This window comes from Thunnus maccoyii, chromosome 5 (assembly GCF_910596095.1).
Source record: "Thunnus maccoyii chromosome 5, fThuMac1.1, whole genome shotgun sequence".
NCBI classification, from domain to species: domain Eukaryota; kingdom Metazoa; phylum Chordata; class Actinopteri; order Scombriformes; family Scombridae; genus Thunnus; species Thunnus maccoyii.
Genome location: NC_056537.1, coordinates 6,598,966 through 6,617,476, shown reverse-complemented (window position 1 = coordinate 6,617,476; position 18,511 = coordinate 6,598,966). Strand labels below are relative to the sequence as shown.

Here is an 18,511-nt window from a genome sequence, read left to right as displayed (position 1 = left end):
CACATAGAACGATATTTCTGCCAAGCTGGCAGATTCCTGGGTGCCTTGTTGGCAAATCATTTTGTTATAGATAGGATGGTGTTTTTTTCCCCTGGTTGGCAGGTTGTGTGCATGCAAAACAACATTTCTTGTATGCAGGATTAGTTTGCATGGAAGGGAGGGAATTTTGGACACATAGGGTAATAACTCTGACATGCCCGGCAATTCTGCTTAGTCAGCCAGGCAGGCAGATTCAGCCTGGTTAGCACGAAAAAATCCTGATCAAACATAAATGACTGAAATGGTCTATTTCTTTTTTGCATAAACTAGCCAATTATGGCCGATCAGCAGCGAGCGCTGACCTGATTTCTGCTGTGAAGGAAAGTACGGAGATCTACAGGGAGTTGCTAGGTTATTAGGGACAACTAGCAACCAAGCTAGCCCTATTGCTATTCAATACACTGCCATTAATCCTACATTTATTATCATGTTCAGTCATTTTGGATTCTGTAGTTTGTGGTGGTGTTGAATATTAACGCATTATACTTAAAAAGTGTTTAATATTTTGCCCACCGCCATTCATATCAGTTAGCCTGTCATCATTTGCCTGAAATGCCTATGTCCCACTGCACTGCTGAACTCTTGCAAGCCCTCCTTAATCTGCTTTCCTTTAGCTGCTTTTTATTAACTTTTAACCCCTTAAAGTCCAGCTTCCTTGGATTTCCATTTAAGTAGTTTTAAGGCTGTCTAAGTCATCTTATTTCAAACAGTCTGGCAGTATCAGTCTGTTCGATCTCTTCATTGAAAATGTATGGTGTTTAAACCCAAGTACTCCATGTTTTTCTATAGTTAAACTATTCCATCAAATGGAAATATACTTGTGGTTTGTGCATCTTTTTTTCCCATAAAACTTAGCCTGATGAAGTTTTCTGAGCACTATTTGGCTGTAGACTTTGTTGATTTGTGGGTGAAGAGGTTAATACCACTACCGGAATTTGACCAAAATGTAAAAACCAAAATAAAGAAAACTAATTAAGAAAATTCAAGATGACAGAAAATAAATGATAAAACAGCTCAACTATTTTTGGTCCAAACAAAACATTTCAAAATATTTTAAAAAGGTTGACTAACTATATCTGCTCTATGTATATTAATTAAATGAATATAAATGTGGTACTTCAAAGTCAAGTCTTAAAAACCTTTGAATTATTGTATTTGAGCTATTTTCATAATATTTAATTCAATTTTTAAAAATCCATCCTGGGACTTTTTTGGGCTTTAAGTGTACGCTGCACTTGAACTGTGTCCTTGAAGCTGACCTTGTACATGTCATGCACATTACTATAGGGCTTTTCACACATTACAAGTAATCCTGGCTAGGATTTCCATTAACCCGGGTTCACAGATGAATTAGTGGGCATTTCACATGTTCAACTTCGAATGTGTGATAATTCCTGTTAAGCTTGGGTTCACTGAACTCCTCTCCACGGCACAGTCATACATGACCCCGTGGGTAAACCCCCAGTTGCGATCATCAGTGTCAATCGAGGCTATATGAGGTGAGATTATGACATTTGTCTTATCAATTCTCCACAAGTTGCCTTCTGTGAATGCCATTGTTAATGTTAACAATATTAGCCCTGAGCTAATATCCGGCTCTCTTCCACTTGCACATGTAAATACTATCTGCCTGTTAATACACATGTATATAGTATGATGTAGTGTTTCCTTCTTTTGTTATTGCTTGCGTTTGCATTGTTTAATGTTTCAATTGCATGCAGATTTGCTCTTTTTTTTTTTTTTTTTTTTTTTTTTAAATCTGCCGTTTGCACCGTCTCCTAGAAGCTGCACGAACTTTTCGTGTTCCCTGCACTTTATACTGACAATAAACTAGAGAAATTGAGTATTTAATATAAACCCTGGGTTACTCTTGTTTCACACGAGTGACACAAAGGTTTCAGTTAGCCTATGGATGAAAAATTGAAGGTGTGAAAAGCCTTCACGTTCGTTGTTGATATACTTGCATCAATACCGCTATTTTTTGTCCTCACTTACCTGACTTAAAGGAAATGTATATGTAAAGGATTCTGACGCTGCTTTAATATACTCTTCACAGGCGACCACTGGGTCAAATTCAGAAGAATAAAACATTAGGGACCCTAGTTTAATAAAGGGATAATCACTTTGACATCTCATCAGCGTGCTTCTTAGCCTGTGTTTCCATGGCGGTCCTCTGTCGCTCTAGATCAGCGGTAGTCAGCTTCAGCTTCTCTGTGATGGAGGAGAGCGAGATGTCCTGTTCAGCCACTGTCTGCTCCAACTCCGCCAGACGCTCCAGATGCTTGGATGTTGGTACCCTGATAGTGGGTTTCTTCATCAATTCCTGGACAAAGGAATGACGAAGCATTAAGCAAAATACTTAAAGGACAGCTTGAAACTTCAGGTAGCGCTCAGAAACTCACAGAGGGTTCTGTGTCTGTTAATACATTTATTCTTCACTCAACGCTTTGCATTACAAACATTGGTTGTAAGTGTGAAATGTTATGTAACATGCAGTATGCTTTGAAATAGAATATGAGACATCTCTGGATATATATTTAAATATGATGTCATGGACTAGACTTGTACCGATGTTGTTGGGAGTATAAGCCAAAGCTATTTAAGCAGAACAAAAAAAGAAAAAACACAGTTCATAGTGAAATATGGGTACATCAGTACCAGTGCTGTCTGCTTGAAACGGTCCAGGGACGTGTCCGTGTGCAAATCCAACTTCTGATGCAGCGTTCTCAGCTCCTCCTGGTGTCTCTTTATCATCTCCTCTTGATCCTGGCATCAACAAGATGGAGATAAATGAAACAGAGAAACACTTCAGATATAAAACGTTTACCTTCCTAAAATGTTGTTGCTCTTATTCTAACATCCAAGCAATGTTTCTATATGGGCCACACATTCACTACTACGTTAAACACAATGGCCAGGATATTTCTGTGGAGATCTACGAAGGATTGATAGTCAATATTAATCTAAACTGAGATTTTTCATCAGTTGGAGATTTAAAACATCCATAAACTATTCATAAACTCCAACAGGCAGATCTGATCACTGAAGAACGTTACAGATTAGCAAATGCCTCTGAAACAGAACACAGGAATAACATAAAAGAGTTGTTGCATTGTCAGTCATTGCATGTCCAGTATTTCTCCCTGTATTATTGTACCTGTCTGGCTTGAGCAAGCTGGTTCTGGTATTTCTTTAACAAATCTTCTTTTTTGTCAAGTCGACCTTGAAGGTCTTTGATGGTCTGATGAGCCAACTTGAGGGCCGGCTGGCTGTCTGACTGGCCTTCTTCGTGCTTGGCAAGGTCAGCTAGCAAGCGTTCTCTGTTGGCAGCAGCCGGGAGGCGAAGACGCAGCTCATTGATCACTCTGTCCCTGGACACGATGTTCTGCTCTGCCTTCCACAGAGCTGCTTGTTTCTCTTTCAACTTCTGCACACAAAGGAATCAGAATTCAAACAATCTGGTATGTGTTTGATTTTTGAGGAATACATATTAAGATGGACAGAATACTATACCTCATCCAAACTTTTGCAGGTGGCCTGTGTTTCCAAGATGGTGCGAACATGCTCTCTGATTTTACCCAAAGCAAACTCTAATTGATGAGCAAGAGGTAGACTTGGGTCTGGCAGGTAGCCTGTTCCTTCTTCAAACTGAAAACAACCAAAACAAATCAGCCAAGAGGGCAGAGTGGTGACAGGTTAAAGAAAACACATTTTTATTTTTTTGCTGAGTTTGAGACCAGGCCAGTGATTACTGCATGAACAGGTCTAACTTATTATTAATTTGAGAAATGTTAGCATCAAAGACTGTAAACAAAAGTTTACCTTTTCGGCACTACCCAGAATTTCATTCTGATGCTTCTCGTAATGGTCCACTTGGCGCTCTAACTCCACCTCTCGCTGATCCCACACAAGCTGACGCTCGTCTTGAATCTTGACATGACAAAGACAAAGAGGTTTCTGTATAACCATGACATATGTCTGTAGATAAAAGCTCCCCTTAAAGTGCTATGATACAGTATATATAACTAAGTCATACCTTAATAATCCATGAATTAATGAGTGTATAAGGTTTATAGATGTTTGTCACAATAAAGGACAAACAGTTTTTGCACTGTTGTGAACATGTGAAAAGATGTTTTTCTCTTACCGTGTTTTGCTGCACAATATCCTCTTCAAGTGATTGAATGGTTCGTTCCTGCTCTGACACCAGGTTCTTCAGGTACCTGATCTCCTCCTTCTGGACCACCAGTTCCCTGCCTTTCCTCAGCTCCTGCAGGCGAGCTTCTTCCATTTTCTTGTGCCACTCAGTTACCTGTTTGAAATCATAACATGTCCCGCAAACAAATGAGATCACAAGACCAACGGTATTATTCTACCACAACTGTGATAAAAATTTTCTTCGTTTTTATAGGAAGGTTGTGGCAAAAATGGCAAAAATAAGGCAACCAATTCAATTAATCTGTTAATCAACCAGAAGCTAAGGACGGTCAATCCTTTCAAGATAGATCAGAACTGGATAATTACTTGTGCCAACAGCTACATTTGTCCCTACTGACCTTCTGGGCCCCTTTCACATCCTTCAGTGTTGAGATGAGCTCCTCCAGCCCTCGAAGCCGCAGTTCCAGCTCTTCCGCCCTTCCCTCTGCCTTCCTTCTCTCCTCCTCTGCCTTTCTCTTGTCCTCTTGAGCTTTTGCTCTGTCCTCCTGGAGGCTCATCATGGTCACAGAGAATTTTTCCTGCTGGGGGAGCGGCAGTGCTCCGGCAAACTGCCTACGTAGTGACTGGATGGTCTGCCGTAGGTGCTTGGAACGATTTCTTCCCTCCTGGTGGGCAAGGAACAGAGCACGCTCACTGGCGTCCAGCCGCTGTTCAGCACGCAGCTTGTAGGTTTCCAGCTGCTGGATATGAGAGGTGGTAGCCTCCAGCTTCCCTAAAGCAGCTGACTCACTGAGCTGCAGAGCCACTATGTGCTGGTGGAGCTTCGCGATGAGGGCCTTCTCATCTGACTGTGACTGAGGAAAAGAGATGACACTGATGTTGAAACAATTTCACGTGATTCCTTGAGTGATCTAACAAACTGCTACACTATTAGGTTAGTTTGTGTTTTGATTAATTCATTTTAATACTTCTTTTATTTTACCAATCCAATACTGAGAGGGTGAGCTATTATTCAAGTGTGACAAATACAAGTATATGAGTTTACTTTAAATTTTATCTACAGGTCATTTGTAAATGTTTTAAAACCACTATGCCATAACTAGAGCTAAAAAGGTCAGCCAATAAAAAATTAATCTGCAACAGTTCTGATAATAGAATAATGCATTTAAGCAAAGTGACACAGATTTTGTGGTTACAGCTTCTCTAATGTAAGAATTTCCTGCTTTTCTCTAGTTTATATAATTGTAAACTGCCTATGTTCAGGTTTTGGATTATTGGCTGGACAAACAAAACAATATAAGATGTTACCTTGGACTCTTAAACTGTGATGGACATTTTTTGCTATTTCCTGATATTTCTATTGCTGTTTACTTCTATTTCTGATATATTTTTAGGGTGAAATCCCATTTACTATTGCAAAAAATCTGCTCCCTGCTTAGTACGGCGAATGCTGAAATTCTAATACATGCTTTTGTTTCTTCAAGACTAGATTACTATAATGTCTTATTCTCTGGTCTACCTAGCTGCAATATTAAAAAACTACAGCTTGTGCAAAATGCTGCCGCCAGAATGTTAACTAGAAATAGAAAATGTGACCATATTACTCCAGTTCTAATCTCCCGTCACTGGCTCCCAATCCAAGCCAGATATGACTTTAAAGTGCTTCTCTCAGCTTATAACTCACTACATACCATATCTTTCTGACCTCATCACCCTTTATACTCCCCCTTGTGCACTCCGATTGCTGGATATCTTACTGTTCCCAGAATCAAGAAAAAAATCAGTAGACAGTCGACTGTTCTCCTACCCTATCTCTAGAACTAGCTACCTCTTATAATCAGGGAAGCTACTTCCATTGAAATCTTTAAATCTAGACTCAAAACATAATTATTCTTGCAGTCATATGACCTGCCTTAACACGATTGGCGTGAGTTTGATATAGTCTTTTCCCCCACCCTAGTCTGCTGGTGCGCCATGTGGTGGATGAATGTCATGTATTGCACCCTTAATGTATGAAACTCACCTGGGTTTTGTGCTTCTTCTGTATTGCCCTACACTTCTGGGTGCGTTTATGAGGCTATAGAACAGCTAGACTGTCTCGCTAATATCTGCATTCCTGCTATCATTGGTAGTGATGTGATAACATGTATGTGTCACTCGATGGGCCACAGATGGTTTTCTGTGTTTTGTTCTTTAAATTTTCCGTGTCGTCCCTCCTCGATTCTTTTAATATTGTTTGATTCTTTTAACCTTGTTTTACTGCTGGTGTGATTTGGCACTTTAAATAAATAATCCATCAGTTGTTTATATCAGGCAGTCCGCCTTATAGATGCTTCTGACTCACCAGTTTAAATCTTTTAGTGTACTGAACAGGAAACGTTTCCCCAAAATCAAGTGAGCCAGAGGAGCCACTGAGTGTCTAGCAGCATAACATCACTGTTGTTGCCTATTTTCAATGTGTTTAAATGTGTAAAAACTAGCATGTATGCTCAAAAAAACTCTCCTCGGATCAACAAAGTTTAAGAGAATAAAAAACACAACATATGGGTTACCTGGTAGTCCAGGATTTGTCTCCTCAAAGCTTCTACTTCCTTTTCCTTGGACTGTTGTCTGGCCTGCAGAGCAGACGCCTGCATCATGGCTACATCAGACACCTCTTGAAGCCTGTAAGAAAAATTACATATTACCATTTACATTCATTTTTTAACAGTAGAATAAGCCTAAATGCCTTTACCTTTACCAACATAAAAAGCACCTAACTGGGGAGGTGAGTCATACTTCAACCAATATAGAAAATAAAAACACAGGAATGCTCATGCTTAATAGAGAACTGCTATGTAAGCCTGTTTCTGCCATAAATTACTGTCAGCTAACTTGACAGTTGTATAATGACATACTTATGGAAACAGTAATATTTGTAACTATAATTTACCTCGACTAATCGATTAGTTGAAGATTATGTATGATTTCAGTCGACCAAGATTTTCTTTACTTGACTACAGCCCTAATATTTTGACTGATTTAAGTGTTTTAAGTTTAAACAGACAAAAGTACCCCAGTCTGGCACATGTGATTGCCTCACATTGTGGGACAGTGTGTGGAAAACCGTGTCTCCCCAGTGGTGCAGTCAGTAAGTCACCTTGTCTGGGGATACAAAGGCCCCTGGTTTGAGTCCCAGGGTGTCCAATTCAAACTTGCCAACCATGTGGCAATTTAGTTATTTATTTATTTTAAAGGTAAATCAAAGTGAAATTAAGGGTAAACATAACATAGCAGATGCTTTTAATAAGCATTTTATCAATGCAGGCTTAGCCACTCTCTCAAATGTCCCTGTACAAGTTAAAGACAGTGTAGCTACCACTGTAAGTTGCCCTGGAAATTGTTTTCAATTTTTCCCCATTTCTTCCACTCAATTTTACAAAGCTCTATCAAGTCTTGATTGTAAAAAGTCTGCTGGTCCTGACCCAATTGAGCCCTATTTTTTAAAAACAGCTGCAGATCTGATTGTGAGACCCATTACCTATATTTTTAATCTTAGTCTAAGCAGTGGTTTGATACCCAGTTCCTGGAAGTCAGCATTTGTCCTTCTTTTATTAAAAGGTGGAGATCCCTCTGTCCTGAATACCCATATTTCAAGACTGTCCGTTAGGGCTAAAGTATTTGAATCTCTTCTAAACTGAACAGGTAAAACACTTTTTGTCTGAGAGTATTTTAAGTCAAACTCAGTCAGGTTTTAGACAAGGACATAGCACTATAACTGCAGCCATATCAGTCACAAATGATATTATTACTGCTCTGGATGATAAAAAATCTTGTGTTGCATTTTTTATTGACCTATCCAAAGTGTTTGATTCAGTGGATCATAGTCTTCTCCTGCAAAGACTCAAACGTCTAGGTTCTAGTAACCCTGTGCTGAATTGGTTTTTGAACTATCTGACTGGGAGAACTCAGTGTGTATCCATAGACAATTATAACTATGCATCTCCAACTGTAAAGTCAGGTGTTCCTCAAGGATCTATCTCAGGACCAATCTTATTTTGTATTTATATAAATGATCTTGACGTAGGATTAAATCCAGCAAAGGTACACCTCTATGCAGATGACACTATTATTTATACCGTGGCACCATCTTTAAAGGTGGCAATGGATTCCTTACAGACTGCTGTCCATATTGATAACCCTCTAAAAAAATGTTTAAAAAAAACGTTTTCCTTTTACTGCTAGAAAAAGATTAGTCCAAAGTAACTTTTTGTCAGTTTTAGACCATGGTGATGTAATTTATATGCATACATCTTCATCTCTTTTGAAAAAAACTGGATGTAGCCTATCATGCTGCCTTGCGGTTTGTAACCAGTGCAAGTGAACGTACATATCATTGTCACTTATATGAAATGGTTCAATGGCCTTCAATGTGTTTAAGGAGAAAAAAAAATTGCATTTTTTGTAATTACAAAAGCTTTACTGGGTAAACGACCGCAGTACATATCCACTTTACTGAAATATTACTCCAGTAGCTATAACACTAGATCATCAGAGAAAATTCTCCATGGTCCTAACCACTTGAACAGCACTGGGTAAATCTGCCTTTTCCTTTCACGCAAAGCTTGGAATGAGCTGCAAGGCGTACTTAACTTGGATTCTTTGCCCACTCTTGATATATTTAAAAATATGTTAAAATCAGTTTTTACAGAATAATGTTATGTAATTTTGCATTAAACAAGTGCCATTATTTGCCATGAATCTTTTTAGCGCCTGATCCATGTATGTTTGTTATTTGTCTGTTTTATTTTGGTATGTTTTTTTGTGATGTTATCTGTCTTTGTTTGTATTTTCATATGAAACCTTTTAATTTTCTTCTGCTGCCATCATGACCAGGACTCACTGGCAGACAAGATATTGTATCTCAATGGGACCTTTCTGTTTAAATAAAGGATAAATAAAAACAAATAAATAAAATGCATGTGACCAGGGCTCGAGATTAACAGCGTCCCGTCGTCCTGGGGACAGTAGAAAATGCGTTTGGGACGAACAGAGATCTTTCCCGGGATGAAAGGGATTATATATATATATATATATATATATATATATATATATATATATATATATATATATATATATATATATGAGCGCTGATTACAACAGAGCGCTTCTTCTCATGCTGTTAAAACACTTCACTAGCTGGCTGGCTACTCAGCACGAGATCTGAAATGTTCCCGTGGTACTGGTCCATTTATCCCCTCAGTCACAAACGGCTTGCTGGCAGGACTTCACTAATATGTTGTGCTGGTTAAACAAAACACAGCACTACCCTGGCTGTGTGTGAGTATTTTAGCTAAAGCATAGGCCTACATTTAGATGATTTCAATACATTATTGTGGTCTTTTTTGTCATAACCTTACACAAGCCTTACACACTTATTAAACATAGCTTGTACGTGGACAGTAGTGATGCACAGAAAATATTAATTACATTCTCTAAAATGTGAACAAAGCAAAGAGCAGAGCTGCAGTCCACAGCTTAATTTTTCCATCATGCACGCATTACTCACTCACAACTAAGCAAACTAACAACAGGGAATACTAAGAAATATACAGACTAATAACAATCTTTCTACAATTATACAAGAGCGATTGCTGGAGAAACCGGTGCACGCAGCATGTTGAAATCTTTCCAGACCGCATAGGTTATCAGGAGCAGAAACGGGGCCGCAGCAGGCAGCATACATAGTAGGCTACATAAATATGAAACTGTATTGCAAAGGCATAGTTCACCATGGAAACATTTACAATTAATGAAAGCAGCATCTATAATCTTTAAAGTAAATCGTTAAAGAAAACATTCATACATCAGCAGGGGCAGATTTAATGATTTGGGTGCCCTAGGCAAGTTCTGTCTTGCTTTACAATGTAAGGAAACAACATTTTGATTTTGGGATGGCTTACATTCACTTTGGGAAGGGTAAAATAGTTTTTCGTGATGGATCCGGGACTGTGGCGAAAAAAGTTAGTCTGGGGCCCTGCATGTGTCACGTTTTCAAATTCTTCTGAAGGTCATATAAGTCAAACACTGCCTGTTGTGCTTGGACCCCGCTCATTGGCGCCTGGAGCTATATTTAAAATTGTATATAAATTGGTACTACATTTAAATAAGAAACCACTAAACCAAGGATTATGTATATTCTTGTCAATATACATTATATACTGTATTAACCGTTAGCAGTGATAAGCCAAATATTTGAGCCAAAATTAAAATTCTCCAGCTTCTTGTATTGTGACGAGGACAAGCATATCTTTCACAACCAGTTGACAGTTTTATATTAAAAGATTCATTCTTGATTCCTTGAAAAAACGTTTTTATGTTTATACTATTATTTTGCAAAATTATTGCATAATTGCAAATGCAGTCTCTAAGATAAAACATATGTAAGAACATGATAAGAACCTAAATGATTAATCTTAGGCCTGCGCATTGTCAAACGTACTTAGAGGCCTCGATGCGAAGCTCAGCCTTGGCCTTCTCCAACTCTGCAATCCTGGCCCGGTCAGCGTCGCTCACTGCTTTGCTGACGCTGTCTGCCAACTCATCTCTCAGCTCTCGCTCCACCCTCTGGGCCTCCACATTCATCTTGGTCAACTAAGGGAAAACAGAGGAGGCACCGCTTGATAAAAACCTTTGGAAAAAATGGCCTAAACTGGTGAGAATCTGGCACAGACCGACAACTGTTAAAACAGTCGTAGCTGTGAATTGTATTGCTGTTTGGGGTCACAAACCAATAATGTTGAGATAATGAATAATAAAAATCTTTCAAAACAGGTTCAGTATAGCATAATGCTCTGCTATTGTACAATGTAAACTAATTTACTCTTTTACTGTGTGACTGAATGTCTGCCACGTGTCCCAAACTGCCCAGCACTGACACATAGACGCCTTGAGCAACAGCACAAGTCTCAAGTGTGTGACTCATCTGTCACTTTCCTTGACAGCTTACCTCTGCAATCTTGGTCTCCAGTTCTAAGTTGCGCTCTTCCACCTGCCTCAGGGAGTTCCTCATGTGTTCATACATTTTGTGCGCATGCTCAGCTCTCTGTCTCTCGTTCAGCTCCTTCATCTCTAGAGTGGTGATACGTCTGGCGGCAGATACCATCTCATTGTTGGCCAATGCCTTGCCTGCTTTTTCCATGCTGCTCTCACCCCCTGATATCAAAATAACACAATTTAGTAAAAGAAAGTTACTTCAAGGATGGAATGCACTGACTTGGATGACTCTCAAGCTGTCTAAAATGATGGGTTTATTTGATAATTGCATTGCATTAATTGATTAATGGTATCAGCAAAATCCTGCTTCTTTGTACTTCTTTTTACTTGGTTTGTCTTAAAAGCCGGACTTTTAAAACAAACCAAGAAGAGAGACCATATTACTTCTGTTTTAAACCTCCTAGTTGTGCCTAATGCAAGGTTGAGAACTAAAGGAGACCGAGCTTTTTCTGTCAGGGCACCGCTATTATGGAACGACCTGGCCGAGAACGTCAAACATGCACATTCAGTATCTTCTTTAAAGTCACTTTTTAAAACTCACTTTTACTGTAAGGCTTTCTTATAACCTTTATTTATTGATTTATTTTATAGTCTTTTATAGTCATCCATTTTATATTTGTTTTTAATGATATATATGTGGACGTGTGTGTGTATCTGGCATTGTATTCTATCTTTTGTTATTTTTATCTCTGCCTTGTAAAGCACTTTGTAATGTGCTGCATAAATAAACATTATTATTGTTATTATTACTGAATGTGGTGAGTAAAAATACTTTCTCTTTAACTTCTTAAAATGTTAATTTTTCCTTACAGAGACTACTGTCTGTCACAGTTTAAAGTGTTGAGTGGTTAGTGGTGAAGAGTACTGGTGTTTTCAGTACTAGTAGCACCATGGAGCAGTTTTTTTGTGAGTGTTTGTCTCCTGCATGTGGATCCTCATGCGGGTCGTATGCTAACAGTCTTGCAAATGGTTTCACACTATTCTAATGATCTACAGGTGGCTGTAAGGACCCAACAAATGCAGGAATGCGCTAGCAAAGGCAGTGAAAAAGACCGCAAGCTAGTAAACATAGATATAAACAAAGCAGGAAGCAGGTAAAGCACTGACATGGTAAAGCACTTTGTAATTGTTTGTTTTTATAAGTGCTATATAAATAAACTTTATTATGATCACTATAATTTTTTACTGAATCTGGTGAGTAAAAATACTTTTCCTTTAACTTTTTAAAGTGTTGAGTGGTTAGTGGTGAAGAGTACTGGTGTATAGTGTTAACAGGACTGACTTAATACTGATGGCACCCTGTGGAGTTTCTGACCTCTAGTCGCACCATAGAGTAGTTTTTATGAGTGTTTGTCCTGTGCATGTACATCCTCATGCAGGTCACATGATACAGTCTTGTCAATAATTCTAATGATCTACAGGTGGCTGTAATGCCCCAAGAAATGCGGGAATGCGCTAGCAAAGGCAGTGAAAAAGACTGCAAGCTAGTAAACATAGAAATAAACAAAGCGGGGGGCAGTTAATGCATTCAACATGTTTGTTAGACCTCAAGGATACATGCATTGCATATTGGTGAATGACACTCAATGTAAATATACAGTAACTTTTGTTTGCTTACAGGAAGACTCCAAAGGGTCCCTATAGATATTTTATAGATGTTTGATGTATAATATTTTCACCTCATGTCTAACTTTATTTTTTACAAGCTTCCAGACATGAATGCTCTTGTGCATGTGTATAAAAACACTTTGGCTTGACTATCAAAAGCCACTGACAAAATCTTGGTCATGCCTGTTCCTACAGGACAGTGATTTCACTGATCACAAATATTGCTGTTGAGCCAAATGAGAGATTCTACTGATAATGTGCTTTTAAAAAAAATCTGTTTTTCACAATATCTTAATTTCAAAATGATCACTACAGAATAATGAGCCCTATTTACTTACCGGTTGTATTGATGTTCTCCCATGCTTGCTCTAATGTATTCAGTTTCTCCTTTGTGATCTCCAGCTCTTTATTCATGGCAGAGATATGCCCTCGGAGAGACTCATTCTCATTCTGAGAGATTAGGAAAAAAAAAAAGTCATGATGAAGCAAAACAGAGAAAACCAAGAATAATCTCAGAAAAGGTGTGTGTGTATTAGAGATATACTCAAAATACTAAATGTGTTTGAGTACCTCCAAATGTTCAAGGTTAGTGGTTCTCTTGATGAGGCGACTGTCCCTCTGTAGCATGTCTCTGTATTTGACTGTTAGGTCTGTGTACTGTTTGTTAGCCCTCTCCAGGTCTGATGAGGGCACGCTATCATCCAAGGCCTTCTGCAGTGCTGCTATCTTATACGCAGCCATTTCCTAAAAGCAGAACAAAAAGACAAGAGTATTGTTAAAAGGCCGTTGTATGGAAGAGTGGTAAAAACGGTTGGCTGTAAATGTGATTTACTCTTGCTTTTTAAAAAGGGAAATTCTCCTATTTGTCAACCTGTATGATATACTCACATTTCAGCCCATGATTGCTACAATAGTTACAGGAATTGTTCACTTTGAATCAGACTCAAAGACAATGGATTGAGATGAGACTCAGTCTTTCCAGTAAAGCTGCAGGAGGATTGCACTCCTGGCCACAGTTGACGTCATTCTTGTCCACATTTCCTAAATTTTACGATGCGGTAACTAAAATGCTAATAAAAACCAACAGATATAATAGTCATGATACCTCTGAAAAATATGGCAAATAAGACCCAGATTGACAAATACCAGAATTTCCCTTTATTATATGTCCTTTATGTTTTAATATATGAAAATACAGTAAGGGCAAATCAACTTGGATGAGCCATTAAATGCAACACATCCAGGTTTTTTCCACTGGCTTTCTTTATGTATTTATTGCCCTTGTACACATTTTTTGTTATTTCTCTGTGCTGCTACTTTGTATTTGTAACATCTGTACATCTTTTCTACTCATGAAAAGACTGCCAGCTTCATTCACTATGTATCTGTTTAAGTGTAAAATAGAAAACCTCCATTTGATAGTGAGATATCTGGCAGCACAAGCTTTTCTACTCTGGAAAGACAGATATTAGAATCGGTTTTGTGACAGAGTTTGTCAGTGGAGTTTAACGTTTTGTTTCTCTACCTTGTATCTCTGTAGGTAGCCTATCCTCTGGGTGACAGAAGCCTGCATGTGGCTGCTCTCGTCCCTCAGCTTGCCGTTCTCCTTGCGGAGGTGCTGTTCTTGCTCCAGCAGGGTGGTGTAGCGCCGTGTCAGTTTTTTCTCATTGACCTTCAACACCGTCAACTTGCGCAACGCTTCGCTCAACTGTCTCCTGTTTTCATCCGGGTCCTTCTGAAGGGTGTCCAGCAGCTCCTGATGGTAGAATAGTAGAATATTTACTTAATTCATTATAATATTCCTTACTTATGCATCTCATATTCACTGACGCATTCATTTTTGATTTCTGTACTTATTTTTTTTTTCCATTTCCAAAAGCACTGAGGGTGGTGGGATTTACATATGTTTGATCTTCATCCCAACATGTGCAAGCACCAAAAGGTTAAAACCCAGGTCCCTCCTGCTGTGAGATAATCTGTGCCGTCCAAAACCCTCAAGGCTCTCGCTCGTATTTTAAACAGCAAGACAAGAGAGTGGTCTGTCTCCCTTATGTGTGTTACACAATTACAGAGCTAGAGGAAAACCTCAGATGGACACACAGCAACAGGGACACAGAAGAGTTTTGGTGAGATTTATTAGTGGTTCATTTGGTTCCAGATTGTAGGTTCTGAACATTAAACCATTTGTGTGTGTGTGTGTGTGTGTGTGTGTGTGTGTGTGTGAGGGTGGGGGGAAAGCGCTTTGGGTAAAAGCCTGACTTACATTGAACTCTTGGATTCTAACAGCATCCACCTGCTTTTGCTCTTCCAGTTTGTTCTTCATCTGTGTGAATGTCTCTTTCTCCTTCTGCCACTCCGCCTTCTCACTAAGCAAAAACACAAGAAGATTTGTTTCAATTTTTCGCACTAAAAGGTTACAAAACCAGTGATATCCTAAAAGGAACTTTCTTGTTTACCCACCTCAGGTATTCTTTATAGAGGAGTCCCTGTTGGTGGCTAATAACAGCAAACTTCTCTTTGTATTCCTCCAGCGTTCCTACGAGCTTCTTGCTCGTTTCCTCCTTGTTTTTGAGCTCCTAATTAATAAAAGGTGTTATAAATGTTTAATTTACAGCTGCGTTGATTTAAGGTTGTTTCTCTCCTACTCTAACGGACACGGTTACACTGACCTGAAGCAGCCGAACAGCGTACTCATTGAGGGAACTGATGACCTCAGTGCTGCTGGGCCCCAGGCCTTCAGGGAGGGTCAGAGGTTGGAAGACGACTCCACTGCTGCTGCCTGACTTCCTTAGCAGCTCCAATTCACCTTCCAGTTGGCTCACCTGACAAGCACATATGAGGGAAATCACAAGCTGTGCCTGGCAGTCAAACCTTTTATTAGTTTGATAATACTGATTTAAGGTTGCGCCTGTTACCAGATGTTTATTCGGAATATTTTTTATGGTGGGACAGCATTGCTCCAAATAGCTGAGCACAACTATATCCTTCACACACTGACAAGAGGGACTGTGAGGTGATTATGATCAGGTGATTGCCGTGATAATGCTAATGTCTTTTAAAACATTATGACTTTCTAATAAACAGAGAAATGAAAATAAAATTCATAACACTACCCAAGAGCACAATAAACAAGACAAGGGAATTAAAAAAAACTAAAAGACATGAGAAAAATGACATAAAAGAGACAAAGTGATGTGAAAGATTACAACTGTAGAAGTTATGACAGCTGCTTTAAGGAGAAACTTTTATATAAGACAAGGCTTTCCCCTTTTAAGAAGCCTGGACAAGTATTTAACAAATATATTGCTGGCTGTGTTCTGGGAAACATGGTTTCTATTAAACATTTGTCAGAGATGTTGCATCAGTTGAAATATTGAAACTGAATGTGAGCTGAAAAGTTGAGACAGAAGTTTGTTTACTTCCTTTTCTCTTTGTTATATGAAACAGAAGCAACACATGTCGAAAGCGGAGGAGACTAATTGGTCAAAGAAATGTTCCAGTCATGCTCATTACTCTCAGAGACAGAGAGCATGTCAGCCAGTGCCACTGTCTCTATAAATCTTCATCATGTAAATTTCTTTTGAATTTGTCTGGGTTAACTACTTTCATGTAAGAAAAATATTCTGTTGATTTGGGGGAAAAAAAAAAAGAGAGAGAGTTGCGACACACGGCCGTAAGCGTTCGGAGTTGGCCTCGAATGGCTGCTTGACTTTGAACGACTAGACAAATCAGATTTAAATGTGTGGACAGAAAAAGCTAACAAGATGAACAACACTGCTTTGTTTTCTTGCCAAAGGAAGGAATAAAGCCAAAAAGGATTAAGTTGAAGAGTTAATGTACAGTATCATGATTTTACTTCGTCGTTATAAGTCAGCACCATCATACGTTGATCCTGACACGTCGGGATGTACCTTTTCTTTGGCTTTAGCGAGCTGACTGAAGCTGCCGGTTGCTTCTTCCCGAGCCGATTTCAACTCCTGCCTGAGTTCTTCGTTTCTCCCCACCAGCTGATGTATTTGAGATTTGAGGTGTGAGGCGGAATCAGACGGCCCGCTCATGTTGTAGACGTCTGTAGCCTGTGATATGAGGGAGGAGCAGAGTTGAAACACTGTAAGTACCAACTCAAAAACAGGAATAAAGAAGATAATTGTACTTACATCAATAAATATTCACAGATATAGTATTACATATAACTGCTTGCCCTTGATACTTCCCTGCTACTTCCTCTTGTGCTGGACATGTCTGATTCCAGCAATGTGAATTCAAAGCAAAACAATCATCTTCATCAGCTGTTTTACATTTGACTTTCTATTGGATTTTCTCATGGTGGAAGACAGCACGGCACAATCATCCAAAAGTTCAACTACTCTCACCTTTCTCTTGTTCGCTGTGTTTGTTGTTTATTATGTTGCTACGTGACAAGACATCTGTTTTATCAACTGACAGAAACCATTGAAATACCTAAAGAGGAGACAATGGCCATTGTTCTCAGCAAGAAAAGCAATAAAAGGTGCAAATTGAGATGGTGGGAAAACATGAGAAACTGTAAACAACAAGAATCATGTGATCACATTGTAGACGCATGGTACATTTCTGAATCTGTAACGGAGGAGAGCTCAGCATTCATCGTCATATCTAAATGATACGTTTGAGGTTATACCGGCTGTATCGGGCTCAATATGCCTTTGCATGAGTGACCTTTTATGTCAAAATGATTATTGTAGAGTAAAATGTGCATCTGTAAAAGCATCTTGACTGATCTGTTAAGTTAATGAAATATGATGCTAATATCTAACGCTGCTACCGCTGTATCTACTACTAATACAACTAGCGCTCATCTCATTACGCTCGTCTCCTTCAAGAGAAGCACATTTTCCATTTTCCTTTCAAACTGTATCAAAATGCGGTTAAGTTAAACACATTAAAGGCGGTCAAGTGGCATTTTATAATATTACAGAACAGTTATTAGAGGATGAGACAGCGAAACAGGTTTTAGTCTCCGGTCAACTTTAAAAGCGAAGCCAAGGAAATGTCACAAGGGATGCTAATTTGATCAGCGTCAAGAGAACAGAAGACAGATGAGACGACCAAACCGACACAGGTGAAGTGCCAAGACTAGCTTGTGAGAGACTCACAAAACCTCATCAGATCTTTGTTGATGAATTCGTGTCCGACCTGCCAAAACCTCAACACATAGTTGGAACACCAACAAGGGAACTGCAATTTGTCTTCACATGCTGACTTAGGCCTGAATATGATGCCACAGTTGAAAAGATGGTGCACAACTACACACACTTGTGAACGCTGTATTGACAGATGTATAAAGCCATGATATGCATCGGATGCTGAAGTAAAAATCACAACTTTGAACACCTACAAAAATCCTGACTGGATGACTGAGCTGTTACCGGTCATGGGAAACAGACTATTGTGCCAAAAAGTTCAGCCTTAAAAGTCCTTTAAAAATAAAATATGGTGCCTGGGAGATACTTACATTAGCCAACCTCTCCAGTCTGGGAATATTGATGGCAGCGTCAAACGGAGCGTTCTCCTGATGAATCCTCATGGCTCGGAGGACGTCTTTCAGTGCAGCCTCCAGATCTCCTTTCACTTTTGACAGCTCATCCACTTTGAGATAACGCACAGAAGGGAATAGTATCATTGAAGCAGC

At 39.1% G+C, this 18,511-nt stretch overlaps 1 protein-coding gene across 1 annotated transcript in view; it reads right to left on the bottom strand.

Annotated features, from left to right (window-relative positions):
• cep290 (centrosomal protein 290) overlaps window positions 1-18,511 on the bottom strand; it is a 47,797-nt gene that overhangs the window by 19,860 nt on the left and 9,426 nt on the right. The window contains exons 18-35 of the mRNA XM_042410943.1: window positions 18,335-18,468; window positions 16,752-16,916; window positions 15,510-15,662; window positions 15,301-15,416; window positions 15,104-15,206; window positions 14,366-14,596; window positions 13,411-13,584; window positions 13,179-13,290; window positions 11,186-11,391; window positions 10,679-10,830; window positions 6,750-6,861; window positions 4,596-5,051; window positions 4,187-4,351; window positions 3,862-3,969; window positions 3,553-3,687; window positions 3,197-3,466; window positions 2,698-2,805; window positions 2,163-2,362 (exon numbers count right to left, since the gene is read on the bottom strand). Coding sequence (XP_042266877.1) covers window positions 2,163-2,362; window positions 2,698-2,805; window positions 3,197-3,466; window positions 3,553-3,687; window positions 3,862-3,969; window positions 4,187-4,351; window positions 4,596-5,051; window positions 6,750-6,861; window positions 10,679-10,830; window positions 11,186-11,391; window positions 13,179-13,290; window positions 13,411-13,584; window positions 14,366-14,596; window positions 15,104-15,206; window positions 15,301-15,416; window positions 15,510-15,662; window positions 16,752-16,916; window positions 18,335-18,468 — 3,100 coding nt within the window. The remainder of the gene's footprint in view (window positions 1-2,162; window positions 2,363-2,697; window positions 2,806-3,196; window positions 3,467-3,552; window positions 3,688-3,861; window positions 3,970-4,186; window positions 4,352-4,595; window positions 5,052-6,749; window positions 6,862-10,678; window positions 10,831-11,185; window positions 11,392-13,178; window positions 13,291-13,410; window positions 13,585-14,365; window positions 14,597-15,103; window positions 15,207-15,300; window positions 15,417-15,509; window positions 15,663-16,751; window positions 16,917-18,334; window positions 18,469-18,511) is intronic.